The sequence below is a fragment of the Camarhynchus parvulus genome, chromosome 5, assembly GCF_901933205.1.
Source record: "Camarhynchus parvulus chromosome 5, STF_HiC, whole genome shotgun sequence".
Taxonomy (NCBI): domain Eukaryota; kingdom Metazoa; phylum Chordata; class Aves; order Passeriformes; family Thraupidae; genus Camarhynchus; species Camarhynchus parvulus.
In genome coordinates this window covers 29,721,711-29,740,846 of record NC_044575.1, presented here as the reverse complement: position 1 = coordinate 29,740,846, position 19,136 = coordinate 29,721,711, and the positions used below count along the sequence as shown (strand labels likewise).

General features: G+C 39.6%; 2 protein-coding genes across 2 annotated transcripts in view; one reads left to right on the top strand and one right to left on the bottom strand.

Annotated features, from left to right (window-relative positions):
- Positions 1-14,328, top strand: part of EIF2AK4 (eukaryotic translation initiation factor 2 alpha kinase 4) — a 38,782-nt gene extending 24,454 nt beyond the window's left edge. The window contains exons 27-39 of the mRNA XM_030949162.1: positions 20-85; positions 602-772; positions 1,349-1,483; positions 1,583-1,690; positions 2,442-2,570; positions 3,943-4,029; positions 5,320-5,432; positions 6,949-7,007; positions 8,078-8,175; positions 10,192-10,260; positions 10,880-10,924; positions 12,038-12,162; positions 13,255-14,328. Coding sequence (XP_030805022.1) covers positions 20-85; positions 602-772; positions 1,349-1,483; positions 1,583-1,690; positions 2,442-2,570; positions 3,943-4,029; positions 5,320-5,432; positions 6,949-7,007; positions 8,078-8,175; positions 10,192-10,260; positions 10,880-10,924; positions 12,038-12,162; positions 13,255-13,309 — 1,260 coding nt within the window. The 3' untranslated portion in view covers positions 13,310-14,328. The remainder of the gene's footprint in view (positions 1-19; positions 86-601; positions 773-1,348; positions 1,484-1,582; positions 1,691-2,441; positions 2,571-3,942; positions 4,030-5,319; positions 5,433-6,948; positions 7,008-8,077; positions 8,176-10,191; positions 10,261-10,879; positions 10,925-12,037; positions 12,163-13,254) is intronic.
- Positions 14,329-14,877: 549 nt separating this feature from the next.
- On the bottom strand, positions 14,878-18,062 carry SRP14 (signal recognition particle 14). The gene is made up of 5 exons (XM_030949163.1): positions 17,960-18,062; positions 17,406-17,478; positions 16,622-16,734; positions 16,050-16,082; positions 14,878-15,708 (listed from the first exon to the last, which is right to left on the bottom strand). The coding sequence occupies exons 1-5, from the start codon at positions 17,981-17,983 to the stop codon at positions 15,619-15,621; spliced, it is 333 nt and encodes a 110-aa protein (XP_030805023.1). The 5' UTR covers positions 17,984-18,062; the 3' UTR covers positions 14,878-15,618.
- Positions 18,063-19,136: the final 1,074 nt, after the last annotated feature.

Here is a 19,136-nt window from a genome sequence, read left to right as displayed (position 1 = left end):
TAATCTGTTTTTCTTGTAGACTGAAAAGCTAACTAAAAGAGAAGTAGAAGCCAAGTTCTGTAATCTTTCTCTCACATCAGCTAGTGTAAGTGATCTTAATTCAGTGCTAATTTCCCTGTAATTTGCCATAAGTCATTAATATTTTATTTTCTTTGTAATTTAATCAACCAGAGGAAGAAAAATAACCTGTTACATGTACTGTTCAGGTCAGTCTCTTTGCAAGTGGTCTGATTTTGTTCTCTGTTCTCTCTGAAAGTCAGTATTGCAGCTTGTTCTTTAAACATGTGGAAACTAATAAAGGCTAAATGGAATACTGCGGAGAGGTATTTAATAAAGAAAACTGAGAGAAACTTGGAAAAAAACTTCTCTGCAAATGTTGAATGTGCATAGCGTTGAAGGTAACTTTGGGTTGTCTGAGACTTGTGTCTACCTATTCTTTTCCTCAACTCCACTAGGTAAAAACAGCCAAAACAAGAAAAAAGGCAAATGTCTTACTCCCACAATTAGAAAGTCAGATATTTTTCTTGTTTTGAGATGGGACCTATTATGAATGTTGTAGGTGTTGCTATGTATGCTTATAATTTTATTTTTTTGTTTTTAGCTTTGTCGACTCTATAAATTTATTGAGCAGAAGGGAGAAGCAAGTAATGTATTTCCCTTTCTAAACACAATGATAAAACAAAAGCCAAGTGTCACTCAGCTGTTGAAGCATGGCATGAAGGATTTAGAGGAAATCATTAGTCTATTAAAGCAGCTGGGAATAAAACTTCAGGTTTGTAAAATGCTCTGCTAATAAATTAATGGAATTACAGGGCTGCTGTGCATTGTAATATGCCAGGAAATAAAGATATTTTACAGCAGAAAAAGCACATGCAAGTGTCTTGATGGCAAATAATACTGAATTGAAACTTCTTCCTTTTTTTTCTTTTTTCTTTATTAAAGATGCATTTTAAAAATAAGACCTTCTAGTCAGAAGGTTCTGGCTTAACTTATCTAATGACACTCAGACTTTTTTCCTTTCTCCACCAAGACTGAAGGCATTACTTAGAGCATAAAAGACGGGATTTAATAAATTTTGAAACAAACTGTAAATATTTTAAAAATACAAAAATGTAATGACTACTGAAGGCCTTCACCTTCCTTGACGCTTGCTGTTTGGGTTTTGTGCTACAGGTGAGATGCTGTAGGATTAAATCACCTTTACTTTCCTTATTTTTCACTGTATTTTAAATTTTTGGAGATAAGGAATGTTTCCATATATCTTCCTTATGTGAAAATAATGTTTTAAATCCATGCTGCTAACAGGAAATTAATTATATATCTGCACATATTCGTTTTTATTTTACAGATCTCTATAAATCTGGGACTAGTTTACAAAATACAGCAGCACAATGGTATTATCTTTCAGTTTATAGCATACATCAAAAGAAGACAAAGAACTGTGCCTGAAATTCTTGCTGCAGGAGGCAGATATGATCATCTGGTATGTGCTTATCTCTTCTAGTAGATTTTGATGGTTTTTTTAACCCATTTTGCCAAGATAACTAACTGGTCTTCCATTCTGTTTTTTTCTTGTCTTGAGATTCCACAGTTTAGAGGGCCACAGACAGTAGGACCAGTTCCTTCAGCTGTTGGAGTCAGCATAGCTATAGATAAAATAACTGCTGCTGTTTCCAGTGTGGAGGATTCTGTAAGTCTATGTTGGGATGTGGGGAATTTGTTTACTTCTGACAGTTCAATAACCTAATTATAGCTACAGATGGAAAAAAAAATGAGATGTTCAGATGTGTTCCAAAATAATGCCGTACTGAAATAGAAGGCAGACATCAAGATGACCTGTTTTCTTTTGTGTTTCTCTACATAGAACTATTTATTAAATGAGAATTAAGGGAAGACAGGATCTTCAGGCTTATACCATTTTATTTTTAATTTAATGGGATGTTTTTCTCAGCCTGTGTATTCTTTCAGATGGAAGAGTACAACTGTAGATATTTAGTGTTATTTTTCCCCTACTACTTCTCCCTTTATCAAAGTACAGAAGATAGAGATGGAAAGGAAGTTTAAGAATATTGACCACTTTGTACAGTGTCACACATCTTCACTTAGTTGTGAAATGTGTATTTTATTCTCTTTTCTCTATAAGAATAAATTAACATTGGCAAGGAGAGTGGGAAGGAAGGAACAGAGTAGGCAGTGATACTTGGCAAGCTGAGGCTGTGGAGATGCTTTGCATCGAAGATTGAGCTTCAGTGACTTTCAGACAGACTTAGGTGTCTTGTAGCTCTCAAAACAGGTGGATCTAATCCCTTTTTTGCTTTTTAGCTTGATGCATTTTGGCAAATGTTGGAATGTTTGTCCATCTTTGTAACTTTAGCTACCTTACGAGGGGGAAAGGTGGCCTTGTGACTAATATTGTCTCCTTGATTTTACTTTCCCTTCAGGTTTCTGTCAGCTCCTGTGACCTGCTGGTTGTAAGTGTTGGTCAGATGTCAATGGGTAGAGCTATCAACATTGTTCAGAAATTCTGGACTGCAGGAATTCCAGCTGAAATAATGTATGACTGGTCCCAGGTAGAATTTTTATCTCCACGTGTTCAGTGTATTACTGTTCTCCAATTTAGTGCAGACTGAAACCATACTTTTTTGGGGTATTTTTCTGTTTTTATGTAGGTGGAGACTCATAATACTGAGCATGTAGGATGCTATTCAGGTACAGTAATGTCAAGAAAATCTCACTGGCTTTGCAGCATTCTCCCAGAGTATTTAAAAGTGTGAGGAAGGATCCCTCCTATTAATAAATTTAGTACTTAATAGGGGGTACATCAAGAACAGAACAGTAGCCTCAACTTTTAAATAGCCAGATGGCCAAAGACAGGTATAGAGGGGATATTGACATTATTCTACTGTTGGGTAGTTTATAGTAAATAGTAATTTGTTGGGTAGTAATACAGTGTAGCAAACTGAGTTACTAGATGGGTTCCCCATGTAGTCCTTGAAGAGGTGTGTAGTAGGAGGGGAGCAGAGAGTGGCAAGCTGAGCTGTGTCCGTTTATGTCCAGCTGAAAGCAAACAGAGCTGTAGCCAACACTGCTTCACTGGATGTAGTGAGCTACATGGCAACACTGAAGTCTCTTTTAGAGGTGGTGGCACTTACTTAAGGATTATGAGTCTGCTTCACCTTCAAGTGTCCCAGTTTGTTACTAACAAGAGAGAGACTGCAGTTGCCCATTGCACATCATGTACTGCAGGGCCGGAAGTTTTGAGCTCATTCAGTTTGTCTGACTTTTTTGTAAATTTTTTGCCATAACATTTCCAATAGTTTCAGTCCCTTGGGACTAAAAAATCTAGATTATATACTTTCCCTATGATCACCTAGGCTGGAGTTTCTTGGTTTGGGGTTGTTTGTTTTGTTTGTTTGTTTGATCCATAAGGAATGACCATTTGGATAGTTCTTGCCTCTGTCTAATGCTGTCCTGCAAGCCAGTGCAGAGTGAGTCAGCATAGCCTTGGTTTTACCGGAAGCCATCTGGAGTCAGCTTTAGTGGCAGACCCCCAGCCATGCAGGACTGAAAGCTGCAGGCAGCAGGGTGGTGTCTGTCTGTCTGCCTGATGCTACACTGCACATTTTTACAGTTACTTAGACTCTGCGCTTCTAGGTATAGGTAGCCCTTCTGTGTGGGAACCTGGGCTGCAGGACCTAGGCATTCTCTCTATCCAAGCATAGACTTTGATTTCAATTTTAGCAAGCCTTGGGTGGATAAATACATGCATGATGAAGTTTCATCTGCTCAAGTTGTTAATAAAGCTTTTCTCTCTCTGCAGCTGTGTGACTGTTGTATATCAAGTTGCTTTATTAAAGACAGGAGACTGATTGATTACTTAATTGGTTATTTTATAAGCTGTCAAATTAATGTCTCATTCCCCTTCTTATGTTCTCACTTTAGTCCCAGGAAGAACTGCAGGAATACTGCAGGTGCTCTGGGATTACATATGTGGCTCTGGTGTCAGAGAAAGAAGGAAGTCATGTGAAGGTAAGCACGGGACCAGGGGATGCTTTATGGTGTTTCAGATTTGTACTCTGTTCTACTTTTTTTTTTTTTAAGGTCATTATTAATACAATATACATTATATTTAAGTAAGTGGAGTTGAGGTAAATACAGTTTTGGTTGTTAAGTCGTAGAAATGTTATTCTGAACAATTTCAACATTTTAAACGTTTTTTATCCCTGTAAAACACTTATTCACATACCTCCCTCCCTCTAGGAAAGTCCAAAAACTATTGCAAACATTGCTTGACAGTGCCATCGATGGTTTAGCGTGGAAAAAGGTTTCGCTTGTCTCTGACTTCCTTAAATCTACAAAATGAATTTGTTGACTCAACAATCTTTGCAGTTGGTTTCTTTTCATGTTACAAAATAGATACAACTCAAATGTAGATCTTAAAAAATCAGTGTAGTTCCAACAGTCAGTCAGAACCACACTCTTCACCTCTATAAACTCAGATTAGGATGCAAAGACTGGACTTTGTTACAATATGAATGTACTCTGTTCTTCTTCTGTACTCTTGCAACCTGTGGTTCTGGTACCTTTGGTTTTTTGAAGTTGAAAGTTTTAAAATGTTCTGGATCATTAGAGAAAAGATCATTATTTTTTGAGTAAAGATTCATTTTTTGACTGAAAAAAATACTAACCGTTTGACAGCATATGGCACGAACAGCCAGTGTGCCTTTCTAAAACATTTTTCTTATTCACTCTGTTACTGTAACAACAATAATTGCAAGAATAAGTAAACCTTGATGACGACAATGTGATATTTCAAAGTCCTCTACAAGTCTATTGTAGAGTGTTCTTTTAAATATGGCTTTATTGAAGCAAAACCAATAAAGGAGATGATAATGAGGTGAATGGTGTTGTTGTTGATTAACCTCTTGCCAATAAAGATGGTGCAGATTCCTAAGTTTTGAACGTTTGAGTTAACTCTTGCAAATTGAAAGGCAAGCCTTATTCTAATATAATTATTTAACTAAAAATATTAATAATATGATACTTAAAATTATAAACCATTCTTTAGAACTTAATTATCACATTAGATGCAGGGAGCCAAGCTTGCTTTGAGAATGCAGAATAAATTAGTGGTTGGCAGAAAAAAATCTAATCAAATATTTAATTGACAGTGATTGATTGGTAATGATAATAGCTTCCTACCTTTGACTCTTTCACCTTTAATGGGTGAAACAGTTTGGTTTTCATTAAGTTTGATAAGTTTATTTGTATGCCATTTTAAGAATCAACAATCTTAAGACCCATTGAACTACATCATAGGTGAAATCCTTTGAGAAAGACAGGCAGACAGAGAAAAGGATTTTGGAGTCTGACTTAGTAGATCACCTGATCCAGAAACTGAAAATGAAAATCGGTGACGAAAGATGCAGTAGGTAAGCAGCATAACTTGTGTGTGTCAATAATGTGGATAGTCTAAATCAGAAGTGAATATATGTTGGTATATGCTGAGTTAAACCTTAATTTTATTTGGTAAAGAAATTGCTGAATTTCTTTTGAGGGGAAAAGAAAGCAAAAAGTTTTGTTATAGAATTGTACTGAGATTAAGAAAGAAACTGATTTCTCTAGCTGCTGCTACATTCACACATCCATAGTGTTTCATAAATTAAAAGGCCACACAGTTACCCCAAAGCTGCTAGAACAGCAGTACTGTTTGTCTGGCTGCCTGCAAGTTCCTGATACTGAGCAGAAGTCCATTACATTTGTGTACTGTGTAATCAAAGAATTAAAGCAGGAAATCCCTTTCATTCTGAGGCAGTATTGGTATGGTGAAATGAAGGTGTAACTCTTGCACTTCTGTGTGCTCTGGTGGCACAAGTGAATGTAACACCTGGCAAAGACTCGAGGTACACGGGAAAACCCCTTCACCCTGGCTTCATTGAAATGACTATTTACTGTCACCAGTGGAAGTTAGTACCGAAATGACAGGAGTAGTTAGTACAGAAATGTACTGCTCAAGCACTACAGCTGTCACACATAGCTCGCTGTAAGTCTGTAATAACGCATGCATCCAGATATATTTGTATGTGTGCATTGACAGCAGGAATAGACATGCATTAATCACACAAAGTAGAATTCAGAATCTTAACAGATTTGCCATCCAGTTTTTCTGACTAGGCTTAACAATAAAGGAAATAATTAAGCTTAGAAATGCTGAAATCAAGCAGTAGTTTATACAAGCAGTTGATGTCTCCTGCTATTCACCTCTCATTCTCCTTTTTCTGGCCTCAGCCAATCTTAGTATTTTATTTTGCAATTAACCTGATCCTCAGGTGCTTTGTGACAGATCTACTAGAAGCTGTAAAAGAAAATCATTTTTTCAAAAAGTTACCTTATTTCTAAATCCTGAAAACAGAATAGAAAAACCCTTGCATGGTACCACTAAACAGAGAAATGCAATAGCTGATTTTAATAGCCCTGGCAAATTTCTCTTTTAATGAATTTCTGAATGTGGAAAGTAAAGGTATCCAAACTAATTATTGAAGACTTCTTTGAATATGTGTGCTCTTAAGTATAAATACGACTTTTATACTTTAGTATTATGTCACAGAAACCTGTGAGAAGCAGATTAAATTAATAATTCAGAGAGAATACTCTCACAATATATTTTTGTGTTAGGCTATAAATCACTCTTGTATGATAGGGAGGACATTTTTTGTATCCATAGGGAGCCTTGCTTCTAGACCTGACTTTTAAATGTAATTTTGTATGGTTCCTTGACAGTTTCTGAATAAATTGCTTCATGAATTATAAATGTGTGCTGGGGAATATCTGCAGACTTCTTTATCTGTTGGAATTAAGTTTAAGTATTTATGATAATCTGAAACTACTGTCTTATTACAGTATTTCTTTATAATTGTAAATTCCTTAACTGTCTTTCTTTATTTTTAGAGAAACCGCAGATAATCTTTCAATACCAAATCAAAAAGGATCATTTACTAATATTTCAGGTATTTAATATCTAGTTACAGAACATACAAACTAACTGTTCCTCTTTCTGCTCAAAAACTGTTTTTAGGAGAATAGTACCAAAGGCAAAGTAAGAAAATGTTTTATAAGCAGAGCTCTGATTAGAGGCATTGCCTCCTAATCTCAGATATTGTTCCAACTGATTTAAAACTCACTTTTTCTCCAAACTAAGTGCTCAGACCAATGGGCAGAATATTCTCCATACAAGCATTCATTGATGCAGTAATCCAAGAGGCTGGGGAAGCCAAAATTCACCAATTTTTCCTAGCTGAGGAGAAATTTAGGTGTCATCTGGATGAAAAATAACTTGATCTGTGATTGTTAGAGTATTGAGACCAAATGAAAATGCCTTTACATTTCTAGCTGTGGATTTGCATTCCTTATTCTGATAAGTTTGGACCTAAAGAATAATATTAAGTGCTTACTGTGTGGCTAAAGTTTGGCATTTTTGCATCTTGTTTTATTGAGCACTGATACAGTGTGTGGTGGTGGTGATTCTTCAAGAAACACTTCATACAGACACACTTTTGTATAATAGGGAGGGAGACAGGCCATGCTTAACTCAGCGGGTTGGTTGTGTGTGTGTGTGACCACCAGAAGTGGAAATGTGGATTTCAAAATAAGCCATTTCAAATTTTAATTTTTGTTATTTGGGGAAGCTGGTGTTTATTGTTCATTTTGTCAGTTCTGCTACAGGACTGAGCATTTAACAGTCACCTCGTTCTTGTAATGGCTTTTCTTTTTTTGATATTAGGTGCACTGCATTCCTTTGTAAAATTATGCAAGTCATTTGGAACCTTTTCTTAGTTTCAGGGAACAGTGATGTAAAATACCAAATTTCTTACTCTTAATAATCAGTCCTTCAAAGTTGTGAGCGTTTGAGAATTTATGTGCACATCTCAATATCCTGTCAGATTTTGGAGGTTTTCAGCAGCTTTTTAATTCCTGTACTACAATGATTTTAGCGTATTAGTATTTGTGAATTTTCTGTTTCTTGGTACTTCTTGTTTAAAGAAATACTATGAACTAAAATGATGTGTTTGCATTTCAGGTGTGTTTGAATCACATGGAACTCTTGTAGTGCCTAACGTTAGTGTTATAGCTCCTGAAAAATTGTCTGCCAGTGCCAGGCGTCGTCAAGAAATTCAGGTACACACACATCAAATAAGTATTCAGAAGTGATCCTTAGAAGTTAAGCAGTGGTAGAATTCATACTTCATTATCACCTAACTTAAACAAATTCATCATGTTTGTTCTTTATTCATAAATTAGACTAGGAACAACATAAATGGTGAAAGGCAAAGACCACCCTTTCTAACAGTCTGGGTCTTAGGGATTATCTGTGATATCATGGCTCAGCTATCATTGTGCATGCTTACTAGAAATCTTACTTTTCTAGGAACTGTGGTTCTGGATCATCCCTTTCCTTTTCCTCCCTAAATGCTGAAGTGTGTTAAATGTTGTCGTGGCTTAACCCCAGCCAGCAGCCAAGCGCCACACAGCTGCTCACTCACTCCCCCATTAGTGGGATTAGGGAGAGAATCAGAAAGGTAAAAGTCAGAAAACCCCTGGATTGAGACAAAGACAGTTTAATAGGGAAAGCAAAAGCTGTGCACAGCAGCACAGCAAAACAAGGAATGAATTCAGTTTTGCCCATGGGCAGGCAGGTGTTCAGCCATCCGCAGGAGAGCAGGGCCCCATCACCTGTAGTGGAGAACGGGAAGACAAACACCATCACTCCAAATGTCCCCCCAACTTTATATACTGAGCATGATGTCACATGGTCTGGAATGTCCCTTTGGTCAGCTGGGGTCACCTTCCCTGGCTGTGTAATCTCCCAGCCTCCCATGCACCCCCAGCCTCCCCACCAGCGTGGCTGTACAAAAAGCAGAAAAGGCCTTGGCTCTGTTATCAAACAAGTTATATTGTTTTAAAAGAAGTAGTCTATGCAGCAGTCAGGGAAGATGATGGAAAATTCCTGTAACTTTAGTACAATAGTGTTTGATCCCTACATCTCTGGCTAATAGTCTTGTACCATCTATTGCTTTCTTACTTATCTTTATCAGTGATTAACTGATTACCTGCTCAGCAATAACAAAAACATCTGTTATCAATCCTGTGTTAAGCAAAAATCAAAAACACAGCCCCATAACAGGCACTGTGAAGAAAGCTAACTCTGCCCCAGACAAAACCAGCACAAAGGTGCAAGGTCATCATATTTTTAATATGTAGTATGTTTGTAAAAGGTACTTTATGCATTTTATTTCATTAAGTTGTCTCAAACTAAAGGCCTAAGAAAAAATGTGGATTTTTAAAAACACACAAAAAACCCCAAACCAAAACAATAACAAAAAACCCTACAACCGGCCTAAAACATGATGCTATAGTAATGTAGAAACCATTCAGTGATGCTAGAAACAAATGTCAGAATTTTCTTGTTTAGCATTATTAGCCTCAAGATATTTAGAGTCCATGGTAAAACAGAACTGTCATCTTATCCCGTTTTCTGTCCAAACTTGGATGTGCAACAAAAAAATCTCCCCAGTTAATAGTTCTCAGAACCCAAATAAAGAAATGGATGTTACTCTCTGAGCTAAACAAACTTACACTTACTGTTTTCAGGCTTTGAATATGTAAAAGCAACTTTTCCAAGGTACAAAAGACAACATAATGCAAGCCTGCAACTACGTTCATAAAGTGCTACCTTTGCAGGACCACTAGCTTGCTCTGATAAAAGGCGTTAGAAGGCATGACCCTTATTTTGGTTTGGCTTTCAAAAGCCATCCTCCTTTTTAGCTGGAGGTGATTCACTGCATCCAGTCACAGGTTCTCACGTTCCTTTGAAAGTCATCTAACACCCAGAAACAGAGGGCAGTTTTCACTAATTATGCAAGCATCCATGTTGTTCTGTCTGCTTTAGAACCAGTATTGTCAAGTGTGTACCATTGAGTCAAAAGTGTCTCAGCTCCAGTCTCCTTCCTCTCTGCTCACCAAGGAATATTGTGAAATTTTTGCTGAAAATTATATTAAATATTTGTTTCAATATGATGTAGTTCTGCATCTTGTTAGAAGCAACCTGTTTTGTTCTCATCTATGCAATATGAAATCAGTGTTCCCAATCCGTGTCTCACAAGCTGTATATTTTTGCCCATCTTTTGTTCCCAGGTACAAACAAGACTTCAGACGTTCATTTCTAGCCTGCAACAAAAAACAAGTGAGATTGAGATTTTAGCAGTAAGTATTTGGCAGAAGCCTGAACTAATTCTGAATTCTTAATTGCAGTGGATGATGCCGTTCCTATCTGGAACAAACTACTGCTAATTGCCTCACTTTAGTGATAACCAAATGAATCAAACTTCAGGTTAAGTAAGACCCCTAGCATGTTTCTCTGATACTTGAAAAGTATCTCAAATGTGTGTGTATGGGACAGCTGCATGTAATAAAATTTAACAAGCATTTAGTTGTAAGCTCTTAAGCTGTAATTACACCAACTATTGTGGTAGATGTAATAACTTGTTCCGGCTAGATTTGCACTTCCATTTAAGCAAACATAGCTTTTGTTTGTATGTAGCTTTTAGACTTCACTGTCCATGTCACAAAGGACTTTAAAATTGTGTATGCTTTTCAGGAAATATAACTGCCAGTTTGTCTGCACCTATGTGCAACTTTCCTTAATGGAATCTGTCATGAACAGTTAAAAAGGTTTTAATCACTTTAAACTAAGTTCCCTGTTTTAGCAGCATGAATGCTTCTCTGGAAATCAAAAAATCTGACTCCCTTTAGTATAGCTCATCTCTAGTTGGCAAACTGATAGAGAGAATGGTTAGGTATTGATTTCTTGCTATTTTTACAGGTTGATCTGCCAAAAGCAACTGTGATACACTTCTTATCATTAGAGGTAAGCAATTAAGTAATGTTGTTAGAACTCTAACTGAACACAATAGATGATAAATTCTTTTCCCAGTGAAGTGTAAAATTCACCCATTCTAGAGTTGTCTTTCAAGTTTGAATTAGGTTTAAAACTTAAACCTAATTATTGAAATAGGTTTAAAAAAGATTTTTTTACCCAGGAAGCTTGACTGAGAAAAACTTTTTGTCAAATGTCCAAGTTACCCAAGACAACATTAGGAAGTCCTAATCCAAAGCTCTGAGGTTTTTTTCCCCCAGGAATAGTTATCTAAAATTAAATCTTAACTGCTCTTTTTCAGAAACCTGTAAGTATTAATAACAGTTTCAACAAAGGCCTTAGTGAAGAAGAACCCAAAATATAGAGGCAACTATTTCACATATAGTAGCTGAAACATCCCTTAGTGAAGCCAAGATATAAAAGGGATGTTTATTATATTGACACCTTTAGCAACTCAGGAGCTGGTCAATGGTGCTTGAAAGATGACAACACCAAAGACAAAGCTTTCTTCTTTTCTCCAATGACAGCACTAGCTTAAGAAAGAGATGGATGCCTTTCCACCCCCTTAAAAACCCAAACTCAAGAATGGCATCCTACTTGAAGTGCGTTTATTACTTCCATACCTTTTATCTGCTGCTCTGAAGCAGTGCTTGTCTGGTAACCAAAACCCAGTGAAACATTTCAAAACATTTTCAAAATACTTTGTTCATCCAGTCTGTATGAACCATGGAGGTAGTTTATCACCTTTTACTTAAAAGAAAAAATTAAATACATACGCATGTGATCAGCTTGCATCATTCACTTTTGATCACCATTACATCACAGTTACTGTATTCTCTCCGGCACTGCCAAGCTGACACAGCCCTCGCAGCCCTTTTCATTGCTTGTGCTGAAATGTGTTAAGAAACTGATCACTAAATTAACTTAATTTTCTTTAAAAAATAAAGTTGCACATGTTGTTGACATTTATCATGTTTGAAAGCTGTTTAATTAAAGAGCATTGACATTACACAGTATTCAGAAGGCTGCATCCTACTGGGAGAAGTATTTCCTTCAGAAAAGAATATGAGACTAGCATGGTTCCTTGTCAATTTTTTTTCTTAGCTTGATGGAGATAGACAAGCCTTTGATGCTACTGTGAGACAACTGATGTCACGATGGCCCAAGCAGAGATCTTCATATTTACAAGCCATTTGTGATGAAATTTACAGTCTCAAAATGGAAAAGAGGTAAATTTGTTAAGCTCTTACAGGTACATAAACTAGATTTTCTATTTTTTCTGTATTCAAACTAGAAGATAAGCTGCTCCTAACTTGTCTTCTACTTTCCCCTGTCTCTGAGGCAAAAAGAAATACTCAGGAAATGTGTATAGTTCTTCAAAACTATAGGACTGGTCACTAACCCTCACTTACTAATAAAATGTAAATTTTTCATTTTTCTAAGTCTTTTCAAGAAGCTCTAGAATATATTGCCACTTTTATCTCACTTACTTTGTTAATAAAAATGAATAGCAGACAATTATACACAGTCAGCATCCTGCTATAAATAGTACATATACTCCTATATATGTAAATATACATGTATGTAAAACATATACATCTATAATGTATAATATATACATCTATACTGCTACATTAAAGTCCTCTTTTCTGATGAGAGGGACTCAGCTTGTCTTCTAAAACTCATGAACACATTTAACTCCTCCTGCTTTGAAATAATACCGTGGCAGTCAGGCACAGGTGGGAGAGTGCCCAGGTCCATGCAAACCTAAAGTATACTCTCCCAACATGAACAGTAAAGCCCATTTCTGTTTTGTAAGCATAAAAATGTTTATGTTCACCTCATAATCTGCCTCTTGGATTCTGGCAAGGCTGATACAGATAGTCTGGACACATCTACTATGTCCACTTTTAAATACAAAATTGCTCCAGGTTTGCTGTTTACTAAGACAGCTACATTATCAAGTGAAGCATTTTTTTTTCTTCATGGGGCTTCCAAGGCTATGAGCAACAGAACCCAAATAACACTCCATGCAATGCTGGGTTTGAATGTAATACACTCCCTCACTATCTTCGTATGCCGTCTGGGGCCTGAGCACTAGTTAGCCATAAGCCTTCAGATCACTGGAGTGAAAACTGAACAGGCAAGATCAGTGGAAAGAGGATGAGGAGAAAAGTGCAGTCACAGCCAAACAAACTAAAACTTACTGATTTTCTGCTAAATCTTTGTAGCTATCTTATTCTGAGGATTTGTCATAGGCATTTCAGCATTCAAACCTGCAGTTTCAAAATACTAAAATTCTCTTCTCCTTCCCTCTGCAGGGTTTCTGCACTTATCCTGTACAGTTACCGAGATGAATACAAGGTTTTGTTTTAGTACTTCAAGCATAATTTATGGGATGCTTCTACAAATGGACAACAGCCTTTTGTCAAAAGGAATTTCCAAAAGCTGTAATAATGCAAGACAGGCAACTAGTGCCTTTTTCTGTGTCCAAATTGCATTTCATGTATGATATTGGCCTGGTTCTGGCCAGGACAAGGTTAATGTTTGCTGTAGCTAGGAGACATGGCCAGGACCCAGAGGTTGATCTGTACCACCTCACACCATTCCAGGTGGGCACAGCGTGGCAGAGGGAGCAGTTGGGTCGTGTTGTTTCTGTGGACTCGTTCACCTTCCCTGTACTCTGTGCCATTGGTATTGTTGCTGTTACTGTTTTCTTATCTCATTGCTGTTTCCAGGATATTCTTACCTCAGCCTGTGCTCTTTACCTTCTGTGCTTCCCAGTTCTCCTCTCCAGCCACCAGCAGGGGGAAGGGGTAGTGGGTGGCACATGGATTCAACTGGAGCACTAAACTAGAGAATGACATTCCTAAACCACAACAAATACAAAACTCAATGCTTTCAAAATGTGGAAGTAGTTGTTTTATAGGCAATTAAGGAGCAAGTCTTGACTAGAGCCACAGATGGGTATTACCATGTAGTTCTTGCCTCTTATGCTACACAAATCAGCTGTACAGATGTAAAACTTTTTTTAAAAACTAGTTTCAGAATGTCTTTGATGCAAAAATAGTACGGCAACAAGAAATGCCAGTTCTAGAATTATGAATGAATTACCTTTAAAAAATTGTTTTAAACATTTTAGAGGAGTTTTTATGTAATAAAAACTGCTGAGCCTTACTGAAATACTCATTACAAGCCTTTTGTGTGTTGTTTTTAGTTGTGTTTTTTAACCTACTATTTTAATTTATGTATAAAATATGGTAGATTTCAGGCTGAGTTGTTACACGCCTGGCTGGCTGTGCTTGTCCTGTCTGTACTGTTGCATTTAAATCAAGCAGCAGCTTCTGCAAGATGAAGACCTGATAAAACAAAACACTTGTTCTAGACCTGCAGAACCTAAACTAAAGACTTTAAAGATAAAAAGTAACCAGCATGTGCTTGAGGCACAACCAGAGTTTTGAACTAACTTTCTTTATCTGAGTTGTCAGATCAAGTTTGAAGTTATAGTAATGATGGAAGCTAAACTGTAGCACAACCCTATCAGGAAGAATGAAGCTGAGAAACTATGTATTGTATTTCACATCAAACACAGGAGGAATATGCAGAAATGGTAAGGATTTCTGGAAGTACACTGGTGTTTACCTTCCCTCCCCACTTGGTACCTTTTGTTTAAACAACTTGCACCTCTTTCTCTAACACAAATGATTGCCATTTGCAGACTCATTACATTAATAAATACCGACCTACTTTTTCTACCCTTTCTTGTAGCAAAGAAGGTGACAAAGTTAAAATGCATAAGGGTAACTTGCAAGACAAACCACAAAACTGAGAACTGTGAAGGTTCTAACAGCAATGTCCAAAGCAGCAGACAATCCTAAAGACATAGACAACTATGCCATTCCCAGCAAATCACCATGACAAGTCACATCAGCCATTACACCCAATCCATTTCTCATTATCTTTAATAGGAGCAATTACATCTTTACTTTATACATCTGTTCATATGAAAGAAGAAAAATTCAGATTCCTGAATATATTGAAGGATGATGTTTTTAAAAAAAAAAGTTTAGGTGACATGACCATTTTTAGCTATGTCTGAAGGGAGCATGATGCAGAATCCTACCCTCCCGCCACCCTGAGCCCAGGTCAGAACAGCTGGATCAGCATAGAGTGAAAGCTCTGCAAGAACTCGAGCACTGTGCTGGCTGCCTTGGGGATATCTGCACTGCATCATGTAGACATGGCCCTCAGATTAAGACAGAAACAGGAAAGCAGCTGTTCCTGATAATATGTTGGCACCTGCTTTCCCTGGAATTACTGAGGCTCATCTATAAAACTGGGCATCTGTCACTGAGGCTCCTGCTCCAGTCTTGTTTTGCTTCTGGTAGGGTGCATTTCTCTTCACCCTGTGCTACCCCCAGACAGGTTTTACACCGCAGAGAACACAGCAGCAGTGTAAGTACAAACCAGCTGAGCGTAAAGCTATTCCAGTAGAATGCTGTACATCCTCCTGCCATACAACAACCCACAGAAAGCACCTCTGCTCTCAGTTTAAACAAAAGTACTGATCATATCCCAGTCTCCTGCTGGAAGGAAAGCCAAAGACAAGTGGTAACTCAAAAAGAAATGGACTTTGCTTTGAGCAAGGGTCAAGTCTATAATAGTGATGGTAGCACACTGTCCCATCACTGTGTTGCTTTACTCTTCTTGGCCTTGCTTTTCTTGTCTTTCTTCTTCAAGCCATCCATGTTAGCTCTTAGCAAATTTGAATATGCCTGAAAGAACAATTAGAACCATTTAAAAGAACCCCAAATGCTTAAATGACAATATGCAAGAGGTAACATTTTATGTATTACAAACAGCCAATTATCTGCCTTTTCCCAGAGAATCATGCTCTTCCACCCTGCACTAGGAAAATACTGTTGTTTAAACCAATATACAAAATTAGATAAAATAAAACAGGATTTTTTAAAAACAGATTAAGATAAATGGGTAGTCTCAGTTAGTTTCTGTGGCAGTTCAGCAAGAAATCAACCTGTTCAGAGCTGCCCAGTGCTTCCAACAGACCACTTCTACTACTTACAGAAAAGGAAGATAAAAGGCATACAAAACTTACCATCTGGAATTTATTTACTTCCTTTGAGCTCACCTACAAAAGTAATACTGGAGGTTAACCACGAAAACTCTGGCTTCTATTACAACCAAGTACCAGTACATGTTTACCCACCAGCTACCATCTGGTCTTTTTAGCAGCATTTGGATCAACTTATAATATTCAGTGGTCAATGTGCTGTACTGGTATGTCATAGGACTCCACTGATTTAGAAAACTGAAAACATGCCTTGATTAACAAAAGCCTCTACAGGCCATTCATCCCTAAGTCACATGTTTTCACATGGGAAGAATGTGTAAAAGCATTCAAAGAAAGGTTTGATTCACTTGTGGGGCCATAAAAATGCTGCAGCTCACATGCTCAGCTATTTCTCTTAAGTAACGTTTTTCCTTGTGTCATATCACAGAACGGAGCTAAAGTCAGCTAAAGCCTTTCCCAATCCCCCATTCAAAGTAAACACACATCAGGTTTTCAACTACCAGTTAACATTTTCTCAAGTTTCACTTAGAATATGGAGCATTAAATCAAAAACACACAGAGCCACTAGCCTTTCTAACTTCAAAGTTGTCACTTACCACTGTGCTGATTTTCTTCTTTCCATCAGTTGCTCTCAGGAGACATTTATTGTCTGCTGGTTCAAAACTTTCTACGTGGCCTTTGCGTGGAACTGGTTTTGTTCGACCATCATCTGTATTGAAAAAGAATTTTTATTCTTATTTCATTAAAATCAACAGATACCTTCTGATATGAGGTATTAAAAACTGCTCATGAGCATTCCTGTAAAACACCTTGGAATTTCAGGCCAACTGAACTAATATTGCTGCCAATTTGCTCTTACTCCAGAAACCCAGAAAGATCTGTTCTGTAAATTATATCTACCCGAAAAAATGAAGTAAATCCTCTCCTCAACGTGCTATATGCCCTGTCTGCTCGAGCAGCAGCATGCTTTAAATGCACATCACCCTGCTGCCTCCTGACATGGCCTCTCCAATAGTGCCAGCTAGCCAGGAACCAGAAGAACATGAACACACAAAAACAACATCAGAATTCTCCTTTTACAGAAAACAAACGATTTTCACTTACTGTTTAACAATCCAGAAGTCCTAGTTTGAAAGTCCTGCAGTTTGAAATACAGTCTCACTCAAAGGTTATTAGTACTGATGCTACTAGTACTATTAGTCCTACAGCTAACAGTTGTAAGACTAATAGTAATAGTGCTAATCAGTGCTCCTGCTGACGGGTTTGTCCCTATAGCTGCTCTTATCTTCAGATTACAACTCTTATCGCTTAGAATATCTGGTGATAAGAGTCAGACTTGCAGGAGCACCCCTTTAACCCAGTAAGAGACTCAACACTTACATTTCTTCAGCGTTATGAAAACGCTCCCGGAAGTCCTGCACTTCTGGAAGAGCCTGGTAAGCTCCGTCAGGAACTGCAAGAGAAAGAGAGGCGTCCGTGGCTGGGAGCCCCCACACGAGCTCCGAGCTCTTGTCCCCGGCCGGGCCCGGGCTCTCTCCCACCCGCGGGAGGCAGCACCGAGGAAAGGCGAACTCCCGGCTCTCCCCACGCTGAAGCTGCAGGACACGAAGTCCCAGCCGGGGGCGGCCCGGCCCGGGGTTCTGACTCCGAAGACGAGCTCTGAGCCCCCGGATCTCCCGCGGCCCCGGCGCTTCTGCCCCGCCGAGACAGAGTCCCTGGGAACGGCGACGCCCGCTCCGCTCCCCTCCCCCGCAGCGGCTCCCACGCCGCCGGGGCCGGCGCGGGCCCGGCATCTCCACGCGGCTTTGCGGGCCGCCCTCTCTCTCTCTCCCTCCCTCCTTCCTTCGCTCGCTCCCTCGCTCGCTCGCTCCCTCGCTCGCTCCGCGGCGGCACACGGTGCTGGCCCCCATTGCCGGCGGGCCGCGGCCCCGCACCTGCTCGCTCTCCAGCAGCACCATCCTGCTCCGCTCCGGAAGGGCCGCCCGCGCATGCGCAAGGCAGAGCAGCGCCACGTCAGCGGTGCGGGCTGGGCGGGACCGCGGCGGCCCCGCCCCCTGCACGGCCCGGCCGGGCCTATTGCAATTCCTGCGGCCCCGCCCCCTGCCCGGCCGGGCCCATTGCCATTCCTGCGGCCCCGCCCCCTGCCCGGCCGGGCCCGGCGCGGTTCCTCCGCCCGCTGCCGGGGCCTGGAGACCGCGTTGCGGAGCCCACGTGCCGCGGTGTCTGTGCCCGGGCCGCGGGAGTCGCTCGCAGGCTTCACGTGGGACCGGCCCGTCGCCCCCCGTGGGGCGGGACTGGTGCAAAGGGCCCCGCTGAGCGCGGCTGGCGGTGAAGGGCGGGATTTGAGGCTAAACGAACCAGACCCCTGGGTTTGTGCAAAAACAGCAGAGGGTAAACCTGCGGCTGGCGGGTCCGAGAGAGCACTCCACACCCCTGACACTTGAAGCTCCTGAGGGCTGGAGTCTGTAACGGGAGTTTTCTGTCAGGCCCGTGGCAGTCGGTGCAGGAGCACACAGGAGTAGCACGTGATCTAGTGCCTTCTCGTTTTTATCACTAGGAAAATAGATCTATTTTTCCTCCATGGACCTAACAAAAGTGGAAGATAATGCCTTACAGATTAAAAGGAAAAACTGCTTTCAGGCTGATAGGTGCTTGGGTCCCTGGGGGAATTCATACTGTTCATATATGGGCTCTGGTCTGCGTTCTAGACAGAACCTAGTTGGTTCTCATGGTGGGGGTGTTGTTTCGTAACTTAATCCACACGTGATAATGAGAAAGCCTACTCACTCCGAAAGTCCTTTTTAGAGTCCACTACTCGCGGTCCTTTGCAGGTTCAGCGGGAGGCAGTAGAGGGTGCTGTGATTGCACACACAGAAATGAAGCTGCCTAAAGAACAAGGAAACAAACGCCCAACAAGCAGGTCATTGCAACACGGCCATGGTTTATGAAAATCTACCAGGTTAACGTAACTCCACTATGTCAGAGTCAAGGGAAGTGTAGAGATCCAGCACTACTTTTCCCACGTCGTGGATGGTATCATCCTCCTGATGCTTTTGCATTTGTATTATTTGCAGTAAAGGAGGAAAGACTTCAGTAAAATAAATTCCATTG